This window comes from Rhynchophorus ferrugineus, unplaced genomic scaffold (assembly GCF_030347505.1).
Source record: "Rhynchophorus ferrugineus isolate W39M unplaced genomic scaffold, kcgeb_rfMv2 rfM11, whole genome shotgun sequence".
Lineage (NCBI taxonomy): Eukaryota > Metazoa > Arthropoda > Insecta > Coleoptera > Curculionidae > Rhynchophorus > Rhynchophorus ferrugineus.
The window spans coordinates 17941089-17964006 of NW_027472590.1; the positions used below are offsets into that span (position 1 = coordinate 17941089).

Genomic DNA, 22918 nt, shown 5'->3' on the forward strand with positions numbered 1-22918 from the left:
AATCATATTAACTTTGCCAGTTTTTCTCTCATAATCGTTCGTAATCGGAAAAGATGTGCGACAATCATCTTGCAAGTACATTAATCTTTTAGTTAATTCAAACAACAAATAATGAAAAAATATGTATTTAGAAAAAATCAATCATACAAGCGGATAATCCATATTACAATAGATGTCTAATAAAAAATAATTTGCCAGATTGCCGACCATGGATGATCCCGAACCTATCAGACTTCTAAAACCTTTAGTGGAATCCTAGAAAATAATCCTATATGATGATACAGTTAAAATACCCACACACCAAAATCGTCTACCACATGAAGGTAAATATATGAATTTACTTTTCATTTAATATTACGAGCTAGCATGTATTCTGATCATTTTTCATATTTTCAATAGGTATATGTTACGAAAAATATAAATTAATCGAAATATTTTCGATCATTCTCTAAAATGTATTCCATCATTCTGACGATATAGCGATACCGTATCAAAAGAACGATATTGGTTTGGCAGCAATCTATTTGGCACTTCCTCAGCAATTCGAAATCTTATTTAAGCTATAACAGGGTATCCTCCACAACTCTTCACAAAACACAGAACCTTTAAATACTTAGTCATGGGACCGCAGGGTTGGTTCCACTTTGACATTGCAAAGATTATCGTCAATAGTCCGTTATATTATAAATAAAATCGTAATCGTTAGGAAAAAGACGTGCAACAATCATCTTGTAAGTATATTAATCTTTAGTCAATTCAAACAACAAGTAATGAAAAAATATGTATTTACAAAAAATCAATAATACAAGCAAATAATCTATATTACAATAGATGTTTAATAAAAAATAATTTATATACAAATTATTCTATTGCTACTATACAATAAGACGAATCTCCAATACGATATAGATGCATTAAAGTATTGTTTAAATAAGAATAATTAAAAAAAAACTTGTGTCTTCTAATACAACAATTACAAAAATATATAAATAGGAATATTCTTATCACATTAATTGGCAAGTGCAAGAATTACTAGGAGAACTATGTTAATATTATTTACGAATAGTTCTGATATACAGAATGATCGGTGACTACACAGACGGATTTCTGAATATTAGAACATCAAATTTGTCGAGGGAACAATACGACATGTTCGTTAACCTCAACAACATCATAATTAAATATTTGCAGTCATTTTCAACGGAACTAATTATTAAGAGTAATTTAATAGAGTTTTTAAATCATGAAAATTGTTAATAAATAAATCTGATAAGTTCTTTCTCTACTAAAAAATCCAAAAAAAATGGCAGCACGAAAATAATGTCGATTGTCTTTTTAAATATAACAACATATAAGATATTTTGCGTTTGAGATATAAATAAATTTCAGATTTTTGTGCATTTTCCTAATCTGGTGGCTGGATCAACCGGCTGAGCTGGAACTGGAACTCTGTGCCAGATTCCCGACCATGGATGATCCCGAACCTATCAGACTTCTAAACCCTTTAGTGGCACCCTATAAAATAACAATAGTAAATTAATTAAATCGTCTTATGTGATGAAACATTTCCAATGCCCACACACCAAAATCGTCTACCACATGAAGATGAATATATGAATTTAATCTGCATTTAGTACTAGATGCTTGCATGTATTCTGATCATTCTTTTGCAATCTCAAAGGTATATATAACGAAAAATATATATTAATCGAAATATTTTCGATCATAATCTTTTCATCATATATTTTTTTGTCTTTCTGACGACGTGGCGATACCGTATCAAAAGAATAATGTTGGTTTCGCAGTAATGGCAGATCATTTTTTCTTGAACTAAGCGATTATTTCATAATCTTGAAATTGTAATAGATCCAATTTTCATCGGCAGTCACAATATTCCATAGAAATCTCTTCTTTTTTGATTGGCAAGTAATGAAACCGTGATGATTGAAATTTTATTATCACTAAATTCGTATGGTAGCTATTTTCCTCTTTAGATATTTTTTATCGCATATAAACGTCTGGAATCAGTAGATCCATGAACAGCGCTGTCGGTCTAAAATCTTCCTTGATGGTCATCAGCTGTTCTTCGACATCTTTTGCTCTCCTTAATATGTTGTTCACCACTTTTAAGTGGTTGAAACTAATTTTGACAATTGGGATATAACATTTTTAAAAGTGTTTAAAGGACTGCGGTACCAAATTTCTTCAAATTTATAAATAGACGTAAAGAATGTTATAAATGCAATTTTCAGCGTTTACACTGAATAATTTAATGGTATAAATGGAAGACTATTATTTTATGCAGGGAAATGTCAATATCATGGACTTCAGTTAGGTTCAAGTTAGAATCAATTGAGTTAGATTGTATAACAATCGTTTATTTATTTACATACATTGCATTTTCACCATTACATATACATGCTGATTAAAATACGTACAAGCAGCTAATATAAACCATTAAATTATTCTTTAACATATAATTTTAAATGCATTTGTAAAATTATTGAATTGTTTAATATAGAATATATATCTTATATATGATTAATGAAATAATAAATATGCACGTATGTATAAGTTTTATTATGTAAGGTATGCATATGTATCGGTTTCCAGAATCAGTCTTTTGAAGGAATTCAAAAATGAACATGTAGCCGAACATTAGTGAAAGATAATTTTGCAGTTTGGGAGCATTTAAGCTTCAACTCTCAGCTTAATCTCGTCAATCATTATTCATCAAAGTCAACTAAAGTCTCGTTGGGCAGTGATGATTTTGTTAGACTGATGCGGCTTATAGTAAATTAGTCAAGACTGATCGCTCCAGATGCCCCGCATTTGCTTCGTTTTTAAGATTTCAATGCCCTTCTCTTAAGTTTCCTTTCCTTCCGATCCTTTTTCATTAATCTCAAGATAAGCCGAGAAGAAAAACAGAATCGACAGTATTCATATTGAAAACCTCCTCCACGTTCATATAATTTTCAGACACATTTCGTAATATGGAAATATCAATTAGTGTGCTATTTTCGTCAGTTTGTAATGTTGTGCATTTAAGTTAGCCGACTCCTTGTAGAAATTGGTTCCTTAAGGGCGGCTTCAAAGAGCTGATAGCCAAGTTTTCTCATTTCATAGATAATATGGGTTCAGAGAGTGATAGCTATAACTTTAATTGGCACCTTTTACTTGTTCTCGTATTAGGGCTAAGAATATATTTCTCCCTTAATATCTTATATTTAATGTTTATCGTAAACGTTATGCTAGTCGTAATAAAGAACGCCGGATTCGGGATACTTTTAATAGAGAATGGGATATTTTCCTTGTCTATGATATGACTCACGGATATCCTTACTTTTCTTTAAATATGCTATATTGAAGTTTGAATATTGATTTTTTATTAAACAAAATCAATCTGCAAAATATGTACCCCAGATATAGATGAACCGAAATGTAGAGCATTTTGGATTTTCTTCCAAGAAGCCAACACTTGTATTAAAGGCCATATACAACACAGCTCATTTAATTTATCGTTAACATTTCCTTGTGCTATAGTAGTGCCATTGAAGCTTCAAAATCGTAAGTTATTTATTTTTTTGCTGATAAAGCCGAGAGAAACCCTGTTGGCTCGTCGGTTTATCATTTCGTCTATTATTTTATCGCAAGCTGACGGAATTTTCTTTATTGATGCTACTTAGTTCTTGTCTACTACTAATAGTACTGTAGCATACTACGACTATCATAATGTTCTCTTTTAGTTTAGGTATATCACTGGTTGAGAGCAGATAGAGGATAAGTCCCAGAACACTACTCTGGGGCACTTCTGCAGTATTTTCTTCAATTTAGAATAATCATCCTTATTTAAATCTCAAGGATTTGTTGTATATATTAGATGTTAATCTCTTTACGTAGTATTTTAATATTTTGCTCAGATTATATACCTAGCCCTCGTGTCAAAATTTGTGAAAATCTTGTAGTACATTTATTAAAAATAAAGCTACGTTTAAATAGAGCTTTAAAAATTTCCTTAATTTTATGGAACTGGTTGATAATCGAGTGTTTTTGTCTTGAATAATATTTTCTAATATGGTCTGGACACAATTGTTAATTGAGCTCAATCGTGTAGGTGCATTGTCTATACGATTTGACATCATTCTGATGCTTACTAGGAATTGGTATCATAACTACTTTCATACTTTATATATATGGCTCCATTAAATTGATTGCTATGCTTTATTGTTGTCATTTAGCGCAGTTCTTTTGAGATAACTCATATAGTTTCGGATTTTAAGTTACTAGTATTACTAATAGCACAATTTGTATGTTCTTAATATATACTGTCAATAATTAGGCAGATGTCCATAAAAGAACTCTGATTTTTGTTTATTATCCAGTTTATAGTAACTGTAGGCTTTATAAGCCTCTTACTGTGCCCTTACAAATGTTCCATATGTTTCTTGAATATTGTCGTGGGTAGATTTGCTCCTGCTGACTCACTATCTTAAATGCCCTTTGTCTTTAAATGTGGTTAGTTTAGATCTCTACTCTGATGTTTAAAATTGTAACATGTAACTGTCAAATTAAAAAAAATATTTTCTACCAAGTGGTTTTGTATATATGTCTCTCTTTTTTGCTGTCCGAATTCTAATATTTGGTTCCGTTGTTTGTAATCTACTACTGTTAACGGAATATACTCTTACTTTAAAAAAAGTCTTCATAATCGTATTATTAAAATTGCGATCACAAAGCTTATCGGAATGTATGGTACCTTATTATTTTAAGGAAAGAGTCTTGAGTATTAAGGGATACATTCAAATTCGTAAAAATGAAATAAAATGTACCAGATTAGAGAATTAATGAGAGCTGTTTTATCGGGAATAAATTAGTGGGGGGAACAACATAATTCACGACGAATTTATCCCAACATAATATAATATAATACCTTCTATATAATAAAATGGTAAAAAAATATAGGAATGCTATACTAAAAGTTAACGCCAATACAATAAAATCCTATTAAAACAATTGTGGTAAGCATATAATGTTCAGCATAATTTAATAACAAGAACTATTTAACAATAAAACCGTTTGCAATAACGAAAAAGATGGGTAATGATACCCTAAAAATTTTAAAAATTGTTTTGAGTTAAAATATGTTAATATGATCTGAGTCTTTTATCAGATTTGATGGATGGTTTTGAATATAGGGGTCTGTAGTGGTGAACGATAAGATGATTTACAAGCCTTCTGAGTTTTGTGTCAGAGTTCGTAGCTGTGAAAATGATTAAAAGCGTTGTTTTATTTTACCATAAAATAATTGATACACTTCATCAGGGAAAACGAAACAAAATTTAGGAAGAGCTACTCGAATTCAAGACGGAACTAGCGAGTTTAGCACCATTTGAGGAACTCCCTGCCGCCAGTGTATTGGCGCTATTGGAAATCACGTATCTCAACTGAAAGGCTGCATCCTAGAAACAGTTCACTGGTGTCATTACTGAGTTTCGTTGAATAGTATCTTGTGATGTGGAAGTTGCATCTGTCTCCATGCGGACGTACCTGTAAAGCGGATCCTAAGAAGCTTGATATCGCCCTGGTGACGTTAACCGCTGCCGTCAGAAGATTCCCGCGGATTAAGGACTCTCCCTGATCGTCGATTCCAGGAATGGGATTCAGGCTGACTGGTGGTATGACCCGAGTACGGGCGGTCGTTGACACGAATTCAAAGTCGTCGTCTATACTGTTGCTAACGCTGGCTGTCGAGACAGTGGTCGTGACTTTTTTGTTGAATCCCACGAAATCGTCCGCTTCAGTGGTCGCTTGTAGTTTTGCTGGCCTAAAACATAAAATTAACTATAAGATTAAGAAAAATGCTAATTCCTGCAAAAACATAATTCCCACTATTTTGTATACCTCATTTAATAGGTGCTTGTGCGCATTTTGATCAGGGACATTAAGTAAAGTTTTCTGTATTCATTACTTTTGTTGTTTGTTTTGAAAAAATCTGAATAGTGAAGCCCATTAGTAACTTTTAGTAATTTGTTGCAAATTTTGTTTATTAAATGTTGCTCTTTCATATCTCAATTATCGGAAAATGATTCAAAGGTGGTTATATTGATGTCAGTTACTAAGAACAGTCTAAGGGATTAAGAAAGTTTAAAAAACCCTCAAGGAATTTTCACGCAGCTTAACAGTTGGTGAACCGACTATCTAAGTCAATTAAACAAATTGAAGCCGAATTGTGGTGGTGTAATCGTCAAGGCGACAGGCCGGTCTTCCTACTCTTACGATAGTCGCGGGTTCGTATCCTGCCAAGGGGATGGACGTACTTTATGTTTAGGGTTGAATCGCCGATGTGTGAGTAAAAAGAGATTTTTTGATGCCCCACACATTTTAGATGTCAACCATCTGAAATTGCTTCACAATCAGAGTTCATTAAACTCATCACCATTTTATTCAATTATTCAAAGAATAGCCTACTAACGTATCGCCTGTTATTGTAAATCTCAGAGGGATCCAGTTAGAGCAAGTGCAAGAGATCAAATACTTGGGATCTGTAGTACAGGAGATGATAATGGCGTCTACTGCTCTTGATTTTCTAGCACGGTGTATGCGGAAGAGAGGAAATACTACAATGAAAACAAAAATCCATCTTTTTCGAATGTTTCTCTTCAACCAAATAAAAATGAATCAAAAAATTTAATTTTCAGATTAACTTGGTTGAAAATATAAATTTATCATCGAAAACTTCATCGAATTCTTAATTGACAAATATATGAACTTAATGAACAATCCAATATATTAAATAAGTATATATAAAAAAATTGTATTAATTCTCTAATCAATGAAAATTAACAATATTTTTAGTCACAATTAATGATACGAATAACTTTATTTTTTTAATAATCTTTGTAGATTAGTTCGAAATATATTTAAAAAAAAATTTATCTAGGTTAATATTAAAATACAGACGCCATAACATTGCCAGCCAACTGTTGCGTTTTCCCACGCTTTGGAGGGGGTTCATCGTATGCAGTCCACTCGGATGACTGTCGATTGAACTTCGGAGTGAAATGATGGAGCCATGTTTCATCCATTGTCACATATCGACGCAAAAACTCGGGTGTGATACGCTTGATCATCTTGAAACGCTGCTCCGAATTATCAACTTGTCGTTGTTTTTGGTAAAAGCGAGCTCGAACGGCACCCACTTTACACAGAGCTTTCTCACTCCCGAATATTCTTGAATTTTATGGTGTACAGATTCAGTTGATATCTTTAGAGTGTCTTCTATTTCATTCAATTTCAATTTATGGTCATTCAAAATCATTTTGTAGATTTTTTCATGTTTTTGTCGGTAACACCCCCTTTTCGGCGTCCACTGCCTTCACCGTCTTCGGTTCTCATTTCACGACGTCTAAACTTAGCATACCAATCCTTGATGATTGATTTTCCTGGGGCAGTGTCCGGAAACTCGGCATCAACCCAAGTTTTTGCTTCAACTGTATTTTGTTCCATCATAAAGCAATATTTTATCAACACTCAAAATTCCTTTTTATCCATTTTTTTCACAATAACAAAAGTTGCTTCACTCAAAATGCTATAATTCACAAACTAATGGTCCGAGAGCTGTCAAATTTAGCATCTTTTGAGAGCTAGAGCTAACTAAAAGACTTTTCAATTGACTTATTAATATAATATCACATGATATTGAATGTCTGGTGATAACATGTCAATCAAGAAAAGGCATCCCGTCGGCTCGTTGTCGTTGAGTGTTTCGGATAATGGGGTTTCAAGTACCGAGACCGCTAGACGAAACCTGTCAGATGTTTCACCTTGTGGCACCTATAACCATAATCCGAAAGGAACGTGTTCTATCGGAGTGAGAAGTTTCTTGCTGGAAGAGTCGTTCCCATCCCGATATTTTGAACAAATCTGGGTACAGAAAAGGGTTTCTTAGACCAGCCTTGTCCGCCACTACCAAGAACCCGAGGGTGGAGCTTCAGCGATAAAACACGGTGCATTGACAACGAGAAGTAGCATTTGATAAAGAAGTTATTGATAAAAGCATTTATTGAAGAGTATTGAAGAAGGCATTGGTTGACGAAAGAATTGAAGATAGCATTGACTGAATAAAATACTGAAAAAGCACTGATTGATGAAGGAAATCAAATAAGTATTGTTAAAGATATTGAAACGAGAATTGAGAAAGAAAGATTTTGAAGACAGCAGTATTAAAAGAATTGAAGAGAATTGTTCACAGCATTTTTGATAGAAGCATGGATTGAAAATAAATACTGAACAAAAGAAGTATTGAAATAAAAAATGTGGTGACTGAAGAATTAAACCAGAAGACTAAACTCAATAGAATTCCAAAGCAAGACTAGATTTTGGTGTATTCGATCTAAATCATAAGCCTTTTCCTATAACGTGTTAATTATAATCTGTAACTGTATATATGTATATTTTATTACTAATTTAAACAAAACAACCCGTCTTTAGGTATTAATTTACTCATAGAAGAGAGAATATAAAGAGTATTAATTTTATATCATTGTTTTCTCTCCTACATTTCAACAAAAGTACTAATAAATTAATTTGTTATTTAAAATTGGACTAAGCATATCTAATTTAAGATGTACTTATTAAATAAAGGAACTTCCAATTTAATTAAACGATATTACACTTATCAGATACGACTTTAAATTTTTAAGGTTTTACCTCGCAGTAGCTCGTAATGTAGTTCCACGTTGTCCCGCTGAAGTAACCTGAACACCCTCGTTAACATCAATGAGGTTTTGAAGGCTTTTGATCTTGGAAAAGTCCAGTTGAGTAGCAGCTTTGGGGTCATTTTGCACTGCCTCCAGTTGTTTTATTAAAACCTAAAGGAGTGTCCATTTTAAAATACGTTTTTTTATTTATCACATACAACAATTTACTTGAATTTCTTCTTGGGACAAGTTTGGTTTGGCGGGTGGAACCGCAGTCACCACCGGCGTAATTTTCGTTGGTTGATTGCTCAACAATTCCTCTTCGGTGTTTGGTTTCTTCGCCGGAGTCTTGGGTTTGTTTTTCTTGGCAACAGGTCGTTTAGTAGTTGGATCTAGAAGATCCAATAACCAATTGAGCCCTTGCATCAGTCTTCCACCGGGCGGTCTAACTGAATTAGTCTGAGGTCGGGACTTTGGTTTAGGTTTCGACGCTTTCGTAGTGGGATTTTCCTCGAAAACTCCCTGAAATATGTAGAACTTGAAAATAAACTAAAACCAAATAAGATATGTGACTTACAGCTTCTTTAACTTTATCGGCTAGAGACTTAGGGGTAGTTGGTCCTATTCCTTGGTCTTTCAAAATAGCTGCTAATAAAGCCTCCTCGCTCTTGCCGTAAGTGGTTCCTAAAGGTGATGGAGTTGAAAGAGAGTTGAGGTTGTATTGCTTCAGTATTTCTTCCAGAGATGGAGTTGTTCGTTTGGTGGCTGTATCAACATCAGTTACGGGCAACTGATCTTGAATGGAATTAGGTCGTTTCGTGGTCGCTGACGTCGATTGAGTTGTTGGTGCTTGAGTAGTAGTCGTTGGTGCAGTGGATGTGGACGAGCGAGACTTTTCGCGTTCAATAGCCATTGATATAATCTAGAGAAAACATAAAATAAATTGAATAAATAAAGTTAAATTTTGGAAATACCAAGCAGGTTGAAAACAGAAAATGTTTCTTTTCGAAACTCACTAAACCTAACCTTAAACCTTAAACCTGCCTCTCATGGGCAAACAATATTTTCGATCAGAATCTACAAGCTTTTTGTGTCGAACGAATGATATTGGTTTGGTAGCAATCATTGAACTATTGCAACATGTGACTGAGCGTTGTTATACAAACTTTTTTGCAACAACACGTCATTCAAGTTTTTTATTTTACACTCGTAGACAACTGTAATAAGAGTCATTTAGTTTTAACAGCTCGTAACACTACACCTTTCCGACCACATCATAAAAACAGCAAGATTCTACTGTACTAACCCATGACTTTTTGCGTTTCGGATTGTCATAGTAGATCCACTTTAGATGACCAGTCATGGTACAATATATTTTCTCTCCTTTTAGATTTTTCCGATCTATATACACCAAATAACTAGTAATATGAAATGTAGAACTATCGAATTTAACAGTCATATTAGCTTGTTTAAGATGTATTTACGTTATTTATTTACAATTTTAGTTAAATATCACACTAAGCACACTTTCTATGACAGGACGTTTTTTTTTCACCAAATCTCACCACTACCGATAATCCATATTAGTCTAAGGGTATGCTAATCCTCTTCGTGACCTTCATTCGTCTTCTTAAACTACTTCCACCCATTATATCTTCTATCCAAAATCTTGGCAGGAAGTGAAAACCCAGACAAAACCCCACATGATATGTAATACGGCCCAGACTATCTGCCCATTTGTTTTTCTGTCTGTTTCTCACCACCTGACTGGTGAGTGAGTGAGACAGGTTGGTCTGTTTTATGCTCAGTATCGTTTTATATTACCGCTCAACCAGTCGTCTCTTCTTTTCTTGAATAAGTCACTCGTCAGTGAATAAATCACCTATCATAAAATATAACTGGCGCAGTCGGTCGTATTCCGGGAAATTCATAAAGCAGTTCTATTTTTGAATTATTTCAATTAAAGTCAAATGAATTATCGAAAAAAGACAGGTTGATGTAGGATTGGCTATCGTTTCGCAGTTACCCGAAGCGTTTCTTGGTATAGAGTTCGGACAAAATTATCGCACCTGAAGCTGTAAAATTACAAAAGGTGGATTGAGGGTGCTCAATGACCCCTCGCCATGGACTATTTCAAGTAAGAAACATTCAAGCTTTGAAAAACAACCCAAGCCCATGTACTCCCGGCACATGTATCTCAGTTTAAATTATAAGGTCGCCAAAGGCTGATTGAAGTTGCTGTGAATTAACACGGTCTACTGGAATTTCGATACAACTTGCAGTTCGAGATGAATGGCCACCTAACGCGGAATGCAGTAACACAATTTCTTATCCGTAGACCAATCCAAACTGGAATAGACACCATATGGAGGACGATTCTGTAGTACCATGCAAATTTCGGTAAAAACACTGTCATTTCGAAGGTATTGCAAACTGACGGACGAAGATACAAGCGATACTAAAACACAATTTTACAATAACTATAAGCCATCCATACTAAATAAGGACATGTACATTCCTGTGGTCTTTCTTTAGGAGGGAGGTGAACGAGTGAAACGGGTTGGTCTGTTTTTACCCTCAGTGTCCCTTTCTATCGCCGTTCGACCCCTCGCCACTCCTCTTCCTGAATAAATCAGATTTTAAGCAAAGTAACAGTTCTTTTGTTTAAAATCCTTTCATAAAATATAACTTCCTTCAATAGAATTCTTTGATTTTTCAAGTATTTTAATGTTCAATCAGCCGTACAAAGCTCTTTATAAAACATTTTATATCAAAATTCATGTCATAGTAAAAATGTGTATATTTAACCGATTAAACTGGTAAACAAAGACGAGAGACTAGAATAATTAGCCTTAATAACAACAGAATAAGGGAAAATACGTCTTTCGCGTGATATAACATATATACATTCATTACTTCCGGGCAAGTTCAACATAAAATAAACATAGTCTATACAATTGAGATTCGTGAGGAATAATTTCAACTGCCAGACTACAGTCACGATGGCGATAGGCGATGAAACAACTCTCTAAAGACTTATTATATTTAAACGGAATTTGAATAGCATATCATCCAATACTGGATATCCTTATTATCACACAAATCTTATCACAGTCTGAATATTAGTCTCATAATTAATTTTAGATATTTAAAAAATACAAGCAAGTGGAGATTGTTTCGAATGTAAAAAACTTTAGAGAATCGCACGAAATGGCGCTCTCGACATTTAAAACTCATTCGGCTAGAGTTCCACAAGGTAGCGTCTTAGGACCTCCTCTGTATCTGCTCTACACTGCTGACATTGCAACAACAAAAGAAACACTTCTTGAAACCTTTGCTGACGACACAATTATTATGGCAAAAGATATATCTCTGCCTAGGGCAATAGAAAAAGTGCAGTCAATAAAATCTAATAGCTCCAAATCTGTCTACGTTAATTTTTCATTGAGGCGAAATAATAAAAATATAATTATATCACTCAATGGATGCCCGATTCCTCAAGCAGAATCAGCTAAATACCTTGGAATCCATCTCAATCACCGTCTACTCTACTGTCAATTAAATTGGAAGCATTACGTTAGACAAAAAGCAAAACACATTAGGACCAAAATAAAACAACTATACTGGTTAGTCGGAAGATACTCTCAACTTGATCTAAAATCAAATAAGTTGATCTATAATATAATTTTAAAGCCAATTTGGACCTATGGGGTGCAAATATGGGGTTGCACTAAAAATTCAAAACAGCTAGTCATGGAGCGCTGTCAAAACAAAGTTCTTCGATTGATTACCAATGCCTATCGCTATGTAACCAATGAGAAACTGCACGATGACCTGGAATTTGCGAGGTTATTCAAGATTTCGCCTTGAAACACGTTATAATTGAGGAATACATACTGATGTATTTTCTCGCACTCGTCTTGCTTGTGAATTAATCCAAGTACATTAGAAAAGTAGTAGTAAATTAATTGTAAATAAAGATTGTACTTGGCGTATCTAATAAAGATGTTAAAAATGTAAAAAACTTAAAACCTTCGATTGGTGTAAGCAAGCATCTCACAGATTTTAATGAGTATAAAGGTTTCGAAGTAATTATTATAGGATTTAAAAGATGTTGGTTAGGCATCTAAAGTCATATATACTTACTCGGTTTGCTAGACTATCTTCAACAGGTTTAGATGGATTTTGATTAGACAGTTTCGGCATGTTCGGCAATTTTGCATTAGGTCCACCAAACTACAAACATAATAAGTGTCGACATTTCATTAACCACACTAAATAAGTCACAGCATTACCATTTTCGCTAACACAGTCAACTGTTTCAACAACTCAGCCTGCTCCTTCTCGATCTTCTCAATCTCCTGCAAGTTCTTCCGCTGTTCATCATTCAGATTGATTAGCTTTCCACTGCGTTTTAAGTCATCGAACAAGGCGTCAGTTTGTTCCTTCGTTCCCATTGGCGTAGTTGGTTCTGATCTACTCTCTTCAGTCGGTGCAGCCGTTTTTGATGGAACTGTTGTGATGAGTGTAGTGGTGATTAACCGTTGAGTGGTGGTGGTAGGTATTGGGGTAGTAGTTGTAGCGGGAGTCGTGGTTGTAGATGGAGTAGTGGTGGGAGCTGGTGGAGTGGTGGATTGGGTTGTAGTTGGCGGGATACTTGTTACTGGCATTGAGGTAGACAATTGTAGCGAACTTAAGGTCGGTGGTAAAACAGTTGAAGGTTGTGCCTAAAAAAGTTTAATTTATAATTTACTAATAATTATAAAAAACATGCAAAAGTTTCGGTTTCTGATATATTTCTTTAATATGTTTAGAATTTTATTAGCTTTACAAATACGATACCATCCGATTATTTTTCTGAACGTTTCTTTCTGGTACAAAGTATAATGAAATAAAAATAATTTCAAAATACACTTCAACTGAAGAAATTTGCTTTGTAGATGAGATCTAAGTAAACAAATATACACGGTTTGAACTAATTCCAAATCAGCGATACGTTTCTAGTTTGAAATATTTATTGAATTAAGAAGTACAAATCCAAAATGAGCAGAAGTTGAATATGTTTGAATATATGTATACAGTTTGGGATCTGTTACACGTATTATCGTCCAACATTCCTCGGTCATCATGCTTTTATTGCAAAATCATTGCTATCCGTTCAATTTTCAGTATATCTTGATGTAGTCGTATCATGCTTGTCGCTCGTGTCCCTCAAGTTTTATAAAAAAATCAATGCAGAAAATGCATTTTGAGAGACATTCGAGTTTCAATCTTTTGTTCATTTTGCAACAAATAGTCGATTACGTGCTTGTAATCGAATGATTTTTCGAATCGAAAATGTTATGAACAACGAACTGCGTCAGTATTTGTTTTCGAATATCAAGTCCGACAGATGTTCCTTATTACATTAAATGATTTTCTCTGTAACGAAATCTCTTGCAATACTTGCCGATGATGAAGACGAATTTCAATTTCAATTGAACAAATTGGCAATGGATTTGGTCCGTACTTGGAAGTGGCTTCGACAGTAACGGTAGGTCGGGATATTTAAACTATTATTTTTTGCATTTATACAGAGGATATTCATCAAATAAGTGTAGCAACCATCTGTATCATTTTTCTGTTCTCTGCATTATATAGTTACATAAAATAAAAAGAATATATTTTCACCAAGCTACAACTTGTGCAACTTTATTTTGCACGCAAAACAATTTTGGTATCTGTGACTTGTCAGTGTTTACTACAGCAAAACTAAAACTCGTACTCATAAGTTATGCATTTTTGAGATGATTTGCCTTAATTTTTCTCACGTTCGTCGAGCATATAATATCTCCAAACGTTACAAAAACACTTTTCAACATTGTCTCCGCATTTTCACATATTCTGAAGCACAATTACTGCACAAAAATAAGTTTCAATTGATGTTTAATGTAGCGTCGTCAGCTGACAGCCGTTGCAAGGGGCAGGGCGCCACAATCCTTAAACTCGAAACTAGAACCAATCTTAACACACGGATTGAAGAGCAGAGTTCAGGGCATCAAATAACGTTAAAAATCGTTCTTCAAATATATAAGTTCTTCAAAATATATAAAGCTGTATTATTCAATCAAATTTCAAAAAACCTAGATTACAATGAATAATAATCTGAATAAGTCATGTTTGGTGAATGGGGCGGATGAGAAACCATCACGTAACTCAGTGATACATCTTCGGACATAGAAATTGTGTTTGTAAAACTAATAATTCATATATCGCAACATTTCTGACTAAACAATGAATAAAACTTTTGCATTTAAATACGATAACCAAACAAAATGGGGATGATAATTAATGAAACCCCACAAATGCATTTCTGCAATTCTTAGTATTGAGTGTTACAAAAAAATGTGTATGAATGTTTAGTTTCTCTACTGTCCACTGTAACTCAGTTTGTTTCACAATTGATTCAATCAAATCAACATTTTTAGTACAATTTATATATAACCAGCACCAATAGTGTTAATTAAAAAACGTTAGGTGATAATACGTTATTATAATTTGTACTGTTAGGTTTTAGTGAAACAAAACTTACCTTTCATGTTTAAATATAATTTAATCTTCAGGAGAATCTAAACATATAAAACTACTCTAATTAATCTTAAAAGTAACATTAAATACTATAATGTTTGCACTGTGTTTATGCCATGATATTATACTAATATAAAAAAAATGTATATTACAGTTACTTTTAAGATTTTTAATATATAAGCGAGCTAAAATATATATGATCAAGTTTTGTAAATTTTAATATTATAAAAGCTAAATGCAGAAATTCAGTTTTTGTGGAGTTTCATTCCTATTAAGTTAAGAAATATACGTACTGTAGTACCGGCAGTCGAAAGAATTTCGACTCTATTATCTATGGTGGTAGACAAAACTGGACTTGTAAATGGAGTTGCTAGAGAAGATTCTGTGGTGGTCACTTTTAAGAGATTAGGGAACAAAGTGGTAATAATCGATGATAACAAGGTCGTGCTTTCTGGAGCAGTACTAGCCTCTTGTGTAACTGGGATTTGTGATGTTGCAGTTACGATAACAACTTTCTCAGTGGTGGTTTGTAATTCTGGAGTTGTCGTTTCAGTTTTGCTAATCGTGAACGGTGCTGTTGTCGCGGCTGATGGAGTAGTGGTTTGCGACATTGTTGTAGGTGGTGTGGTGGTTACTATAACCGGTGTGGTGATCTCGGTATCTTGAGTTATAACAGGGATTAATGTGGACGCCGATGTCGAAGCAATCAGCTGGAACATATATTGTTCTTGTAATGATACATCTTAAAATTTCCTCATCTACTATATGTGTTATATTCTTACCGCGTCACTTGGAGTTGGTATTTGTGTAGCACTCTCAGACAATAAAACCGGAGATGTAAAAGGTGCATCATTTGAACTACTAGATGTAGTTGTTGTTTCAACAGAGTTCTAAAAATAAGTGTATGATTGTTTCAGGTCATGTGTTATATACAATATGCAATAATTAGAGACAGATGTAAGTAAAGATTTCGTAAAGAAGCAGAAGTTAACTATAGTTTGTGTATTAGAAGAAATAGACATAAATCTCGTCATAAATGAATTTAATTGTTACAAAATTCATTAATGTTAGACATATGATATGCTATGAATAAATGCTTCTTATCTCCCACACTTTATATATGATCTCGCCTTGATAACCGTTTAATGTTAGTAATTATTGAATGAATATTATGCTATATTTTTAGATAAGCAATGAATGCAGATGTAATGATATTCGTCCAAAATGTCAGTCATGTCAATGGTTCAGTATAATCGATACAGACAATCAGTAAATATAGTTAATTTCTGTTAAAATTCTTCTAGTAGTAACGTTGCTGATTACTTTAGGATCACTGATCAGGTAACTTGCCTTTATACTTTTGTTCTCCACCTTGATGACTGGTTTCCATCTGTAAACAACTTTTTCTTTGTTTCTGTTAAGCAAGTCTTGTATGTTCAACACTTCGTTGTACTGTCAAAAAATCATGAGATGATTTAAGCAAACGTCGATAACAAGCGAAAGTCAATTTGTTGCGGATAGATTTCGTTTTGTTCCATCAAGCTAGAAGCATGATTAGGCAAAAGCGAAACTGAAGGCTTTTTGGCTCACGTATAGATCGGTACTTGTACTTGTCAACTTATGTAGATATATTATGTTTTATCACGAAAATTTGTTAAATCAAAGACTTTTATTCAAATGAATCGTGAAGAACCAATAATTTGGATGATACATTTTGAAAAGTAATAAAATAACTAAGAATTTGGCGTCAGCTAATTAGGAAACATGAAAAAAATAGTTTAGTAAACAAAAATCAATTATCTTTCTACTAAATGGCTTTCATAAATTATATAGCACGATTTAAATGCCCAATCGATTTGCAATAGACATAATTATAATGTCGGCCTGGCTGGCGTGTTTAAAAAAAAATCACAGTGTTTGAATTCGGTCAAAAATCAAGAACACAATCAGTTATATCTTACAGCTTTTCGTCGATAAAGGTGAAATCGCAAACTAATCGCTCGAATCATTAATAGTGTTTATGTTCTTTGTATAATGTAACGGTCATTCAAGCGCAGTTTTGATATTGGTCAATTCGGATAGGTCAATTATCAAAAATGTGAATAATACCATAAAAATGGCCGAATACGACCATCATACAGAGTAAGGCATTTGAAACCATTTAGAAAAGGGTAGATACAAAAATAAACTGGTGAATATGTATGCATGATCTGAATATAGCATGTGGCTGAATATAGCTATGGGTGCCACCAGTTCAGAAAATCTTATGGACGGAAATTTCATCTACCAGTCATTGCTGAAATCGACTCATTTCTGAAGCGAATGCAAAATAACTAGCGATGAAAAATAGATCACTTACGACCAAGTCGAATGAAAATAGTCATAGTTAAATATAGTGACTCTACTCCAAGCCAGTATTGACGTAAATGTATTACTGTGAGTTTTATGGGATTGACAAGGAATCATATACTATTAATTGCTCCCCTATGCACAAGCCCTTAACTAAAACATATGTTGTGAACAACTCGGTCGTCTAGAGGAAACAACAGCTCAGCAGCAAATTTTGATCACTACGACAGAAAGGGGGATGTTCTTGTACATCCATCTTATGATTTAGATCTGGCACCAAGTGATTATCTCCTGTTTTAGCTGATGAGCAATTCGCATCAAAAAAGAATTTTGAAAATCTACTATCCCAGTTTTTTTACAATATGGTGCTTCTATGAGAGATGGTATTACCTTAAAATGATAACAAGTGATCGAAGAAAATGCTGTATATTTGACCTAAATCGAATTATTCTAATTATGTTACAAAAAGCCTTTATATTCACTCAAAATAATGTTTTGAGGTAAAAATAAGTTTGTTGAAAATAAGTTTTGTTTTGAGTTACCAATCTACTATAACCTATATATTGTTCTATTATTTTAACCTCTATTGATATATTATATTTTATAAGTAAATATATAAAATGCCAAGTAGCATAAAGCGATTGGAAAAAAAAATTATAGTAATGATTACAACGGTGATAATTATTCTGATATCTGTGATAAAGAGCATATATCTACATAATTTTATCTATGTGATCATATGATTACTATATTGTCTATATATGTGAAACCTTCTATTGCCAGAGCAAATATCCCAAATAAGTTCTAATTTTCCATTCTCACCTGATTGACGTTTAATGTTTTAAAGTTAGGTGCCTCTGTTGTTGTTTTTACATCCGAACTGATCAGATTATTAAGAGCATCAACAGTACGGTCGTTCAGAATCTCTCCTAAAGTTGATGGTATTGCTTCCGAACTTTGACTACCAGGTAATTCTGGAACTATAGTAGTTTCGACAATATTGGCTTGAGGATTGTTTGTAGTTGCGGCACTAGCAACAGTGGTTGTCGGAACTACGGTACTAGTTTCAGTAACACTACGTTTAGTAGTACTTGGTGCGTCGGTAGTGGTTTGTGGTACCGTGGTGGTTTGAGATTTGCTTATTCTGGTTTCACCCGGTACTGCGATTATTTCGACAATATTCATAACTGTCGTACTACTAGTACTAGAGGTCGTACTAGGAGTGGTTGTAGAAGTAGTACTGGACACTGTGGTGGTACTAGACGGCGCTGTAGTACTAGACACCACGTCTTTCACGGAATTCATACTTTGTAAAACATTCGCACCGGTTTGCGATCTAGAACTTATATCGTTCAGCATACCACTGGATAATACTCTAGTGGTACTACCGGACACGGTCGGAGTTTGTTCCACGGCTAAAAGACGACCTTCTCGATTCGAGTCGACCTAAAAGAGAAACGGAAAAGAACAAGTGTAAGAAACTAAATAGGTGTAAGGGGAACTGAAAATGCAAGATATTCTTTAAGCTTGAAATAATAACCGGTGGAATGATACCCACGTCCTGGTTAGAAATGCTGATGAAATATTAAAATGAGTGGAATCTATAGAGAAATGGCTGAAACACCTTGATCATACAGGCTTAAAATATATCATAATAGCTCGTTTATTAAATATAATAAAAGGTCAATACTTACTTGGTCCCCTAATTGGTTGGATCTTTTTTTGTCTACAATTATCTACAGTTCAAAGCTACGAAAATATAACAAGCGAACTTAGCTACTAGCAATTTGAAAATATATGCATGTACAACCATTTCTGTATCGTTTTTCCACTGTACAATCAGTCAAAACCTTTGAAAATCAACAAAAGCTATGAACAAAGCCCATTCATTCCATTATACATAAACAGATCATACATAACTCAACTCAACAAACACGTTTTTAATATAAACATTAATCACAGGTCTTAAGTATTCGATGTAGTGCGAAAAGCGTGCGATTTAGAAATGCTGCGAAATGATGTGATGAATCTAAGCTTAATGATATCGAATCTCTGAATAATCAGCTCAGTATGAAGTAAATGGCACATCTTATTCAGAGTTCGCAGTAGTTCTACCCATCAGCCAATCTTTGCACCTTTCTCCATCTACAATACAAGGGATGAATACCATTGGTTGATTGTTATCCGGGTTGGTGATTCCATTGGTGGTATCGGTTACTTGGTTACTGGTTATTTCGATCAATGGTGGGGGGTTTGGTCTGGTATCAAAACCTCTAACCTTTATGACTTGTTCCATTGGAATCAAAGTTCCATTAGGGAACTTCCTCACAACGGTATTGTTTGGGTATAGACCGACTATGACGAATGGTACTTCTTTATTAGGTATAGTTGGAGGTCGCTTGCGTAATATTGTGTTGTTGTTAAGAACAGCGAAAATGAAATAATCGGGTGTTGATGAGGTTGGTACTAATGGTGTTGCAATGTCAATATTATTTCCTACTGGATTGCCTACATCGTTGGATAATATTCTACCAGCGCGGTTAGATAATGAGAGAATGTTAGCGTTTGCATTAGGGCTTTGAGTTGATGTAGTGCTAACCATTGTCGTGGTGGCATCACGTGTACCACTGGTGGTTGTTGGGGTGTCACTGACTGCAGTGGTTGTGGAATCACCACCACTCACAGTTGTAGCATCACCACCAACCATAACAGTGGTGCCTTCAGCTGTTGGGCTAGATAGTGTAGTGGAAGCCTCCGCCGCCTCAGTTGTCGCAACAGCGTCTACAGTATTACTGGATTCAGTAATACTGGACGTCGAAGAATCAACTGATGCCGCTGTGGTGATCACCACAACTTCACCAAGAGTTGTTGAATCTGCCACGATAGAGGACATGGAAGAATCAATTTCGGCAACAGTGGTGGAATCACTAGAAACACCAGACTCGCTGGTAGCACTAAGCTCACTCATACTGGTAGTTTCACCGGTGGCTTGTGTAGTAGAGGTTAACATGTTATCGAAACCTCCTCTACTACTAATAGTAACTGTATTAATTAGATTATCATTCGATGTTATAGTATTAGACAGATCATTAGCGGAGAATATGGAGACGCTCTCGGGACTCACTTCAATATTCGGTATTGTTGGTAATGTAGAAAATCCAGTGTTGGACGAAAGTGTGCCTGAGTCTTCTTTAACGGTTGTTTGTTGTGTTGGTGGTGTAGTGGTAAGCATATCTACTGGTGTGGTATCTACAATTGTTTGTGTAGTTGTTACAGTTTCGGATGTCGACGCAGAATTTTGATTTGTTGTTGATTCGGATTGAGGAGAACCTGTTGGTGCGGTAACCGGAGGCGATATTGTTGTACTGCCAGTAGTAGTAGGTGGTACGGATGGAGGTATCGTAACCGAAGCACCTGCGGCTTCGTTGTTCACCTCCATCTGTCCGGTTGTAATAGTACTAGCTTGTGTTGTAACCGTGCTGTCCTGTACACCACTATCAGTGCTCAAACTTGTTGATGGTATATTTACATTAATTACAGTGGTTGCCATAGTAGTTTGTTCGGTATTTACATCGGTGGAAACTACGCTAGAAGTAGATTCAGGCAAAGTAGTAGAAGTAGAATCGATAAAGTTCCCTCTGGGCTCGATTTCGTTTAACGAAATCAACTCTAGCGGCTCGGTAGAGACCGTCGTCGTAGCGACGAGACTGCTAGTGACGAGATTAGAAGCGACTTTCGGAGTGACCACGACTAACTCCTCGGGAGTCTGAGGACCTTCCGGCGAGGGCGTGGAAATCATACCGTTAAGAAGATCTAACAGTTTGCTGATCGTGCGTTTCTCCAGCACCTCGTTCTGTTGAACGAGTTCGACATCGTCCGGGAGAGCCGGAGCGGTGCTTAAAAATAATGGTGCAGGAAGCGACGTGGTACCTATAGAACTACCCCTATATTTTGCCGAGTATTTAGTTACAGTGGACAGTGGAGTAGTAGAAGGACTGCTTATAGTATTATATTCCGATGTACCTACTTCGTTGCTTTGGATGGCCGACAAAGAGCTAAGAATTTTCTCGATAAGAGTTGTTGGTTTTTCGCTGGTCAACGTCTCGAAGGTATTAGTCTTGTCGTCAAGTTTTGTCTTGTCTTTGGTCGTTGGTTTTTTGGGGGCCAGTTTTAGAATGGCCGAGTTCTCAGTGGCTTCCGTTGTCGTGGACGATGATAAATTGATAGTGTCTGGGATCGCAGTGGTCGATATAGAAGTTATCGAGTTTATGATCCTCTCAATTATGGATATCGGTTTTTCAGTAGTGCCATCTTTGACCTTGGAAGAAGAAAATAACTAATTAGGAAACAGAATTGGGTTTATCAAAATAAAATAGCGTTTTCTGTTGAATTAAACTCATCAAGTAACGTCTCAGTGAAACGACGGTTTTCCTAAATGTGACTAATAATAGTTTCCGAATGTTATAATATACTTTAAACCAACTGGCATACATATCTTAGTGATTTATTGTAATGTTTATTAATTTACTTGAATGAATAAAACAATACAATTATACTAGCACTAATTTTTTTTTCTGGGTATCGAAATGATGATGCGTATTTTTCATATATTGTTTCATATTTATTAATAACATTATTTAAATTTATTTCATATATATATATATATATATATATATATGTATATATATATATATATATATATATATATATATATATATATATATATATAAGGTTATTTTATTTGTTGGATTAAAAGCAAGGACTGTTTTATGATCTATTTCCTTTCAAAATATTACTTAACAAGCAATTCGATAAAATGAAAGTAGAGATATGGGAAGTGTATTTCTATAATACTGAACGAGGGGGCAACCTCAAGGGGGATAGTTCAACTTGAAACATCGGTGGAGCAATCGTACTCAGGCTCAGAAAGATTGCGTTAAATAACAAAATACCTTTATTACGTATTTTAAAACGTAAAATCGGTTAAAATTTATTCATGCCGTCGGAATTGAATTATATATTATATTATTAGATCAGAATATCATAACAAAACATGACAACGTAAAATGTTGCATGATTTTCCAAATAATTCAGTCATATATTGTAATATGAATCAAAAATACGTCGAAAGAGACAAGAGCATTGTTAAAACTGCATTTGAAAATATTAGTTTATTTTTGGTATATAGAAAATATTTATTTTATTCACACACTACCTGCAAACTAGTAAAATAATTAGCCAAATAACTATAATTATAATTTATTGTAACCTTTTGGTCAGGCGGGATTTAAAAAATTCGAGTT

At 34.5% G+C, this 22918-nt stretch overlaps 1 protein-coding gene across 7 annotated transcripts in view; it reads right to left on the reverse strand.

Moving 5' to 3' along the window:
* Positions 1-1278: 1278 nt before the first annotated feature.
* Positions 1279-22918, reverse strand: part of LOC143204885 (uncharacterized) — a 168102-nt gene continuing 146462 nt past the window's right edge. For 4 of the 7 annotated variants that reach the window (XM_076417807.1, XM_076417805.1, XM_076417803.1 and 1 more), the window contains 12 exons: positions 19783-21933; positions 18438-19061; positions 16049-16156; positions 15560-15976; positions 12995-13426; positions 12846-12935; positions 9277-9621; positions 8928-9221; positions 8710-8870; positions 5548-5824; positions 5296-5459; positions 1376-1515 (listed from right to left, as the gene is read on the reverse strand). In XM_076417807.1, coding sequence (XP_076273922.1) covers positions 5340-5459; positions 5548-5824; positions 8710-8870; positions 8928-9221; positions 9277-9621; positions 12846-12935; positions 12995-13426; positions 15560-15976; positions 16049-16156; positions 18438-19061; positions 19783-21933 — 5019 coding nt within the window. In that variant the 3' untranslated portion in view covers positions 1376-1515; positions 5296-5339. Of the gene's footprint in view, positions 1516-5295; positions 5460-5547; positions 5825-8709; positions 8871-8927; positions 9222-9276; positions 9622-12845; positions 12936-12994; positions 13427-15559; positions 15977-16048; positions 16157-18437; positions 19062-19782; positions 21934-22918 lie in introns of all 7 variants that reach the window. The other 3 variants (XM_076417809.1, XM_076417808.1, XM_076417806.1) reach the window with 3 other exon arrangements.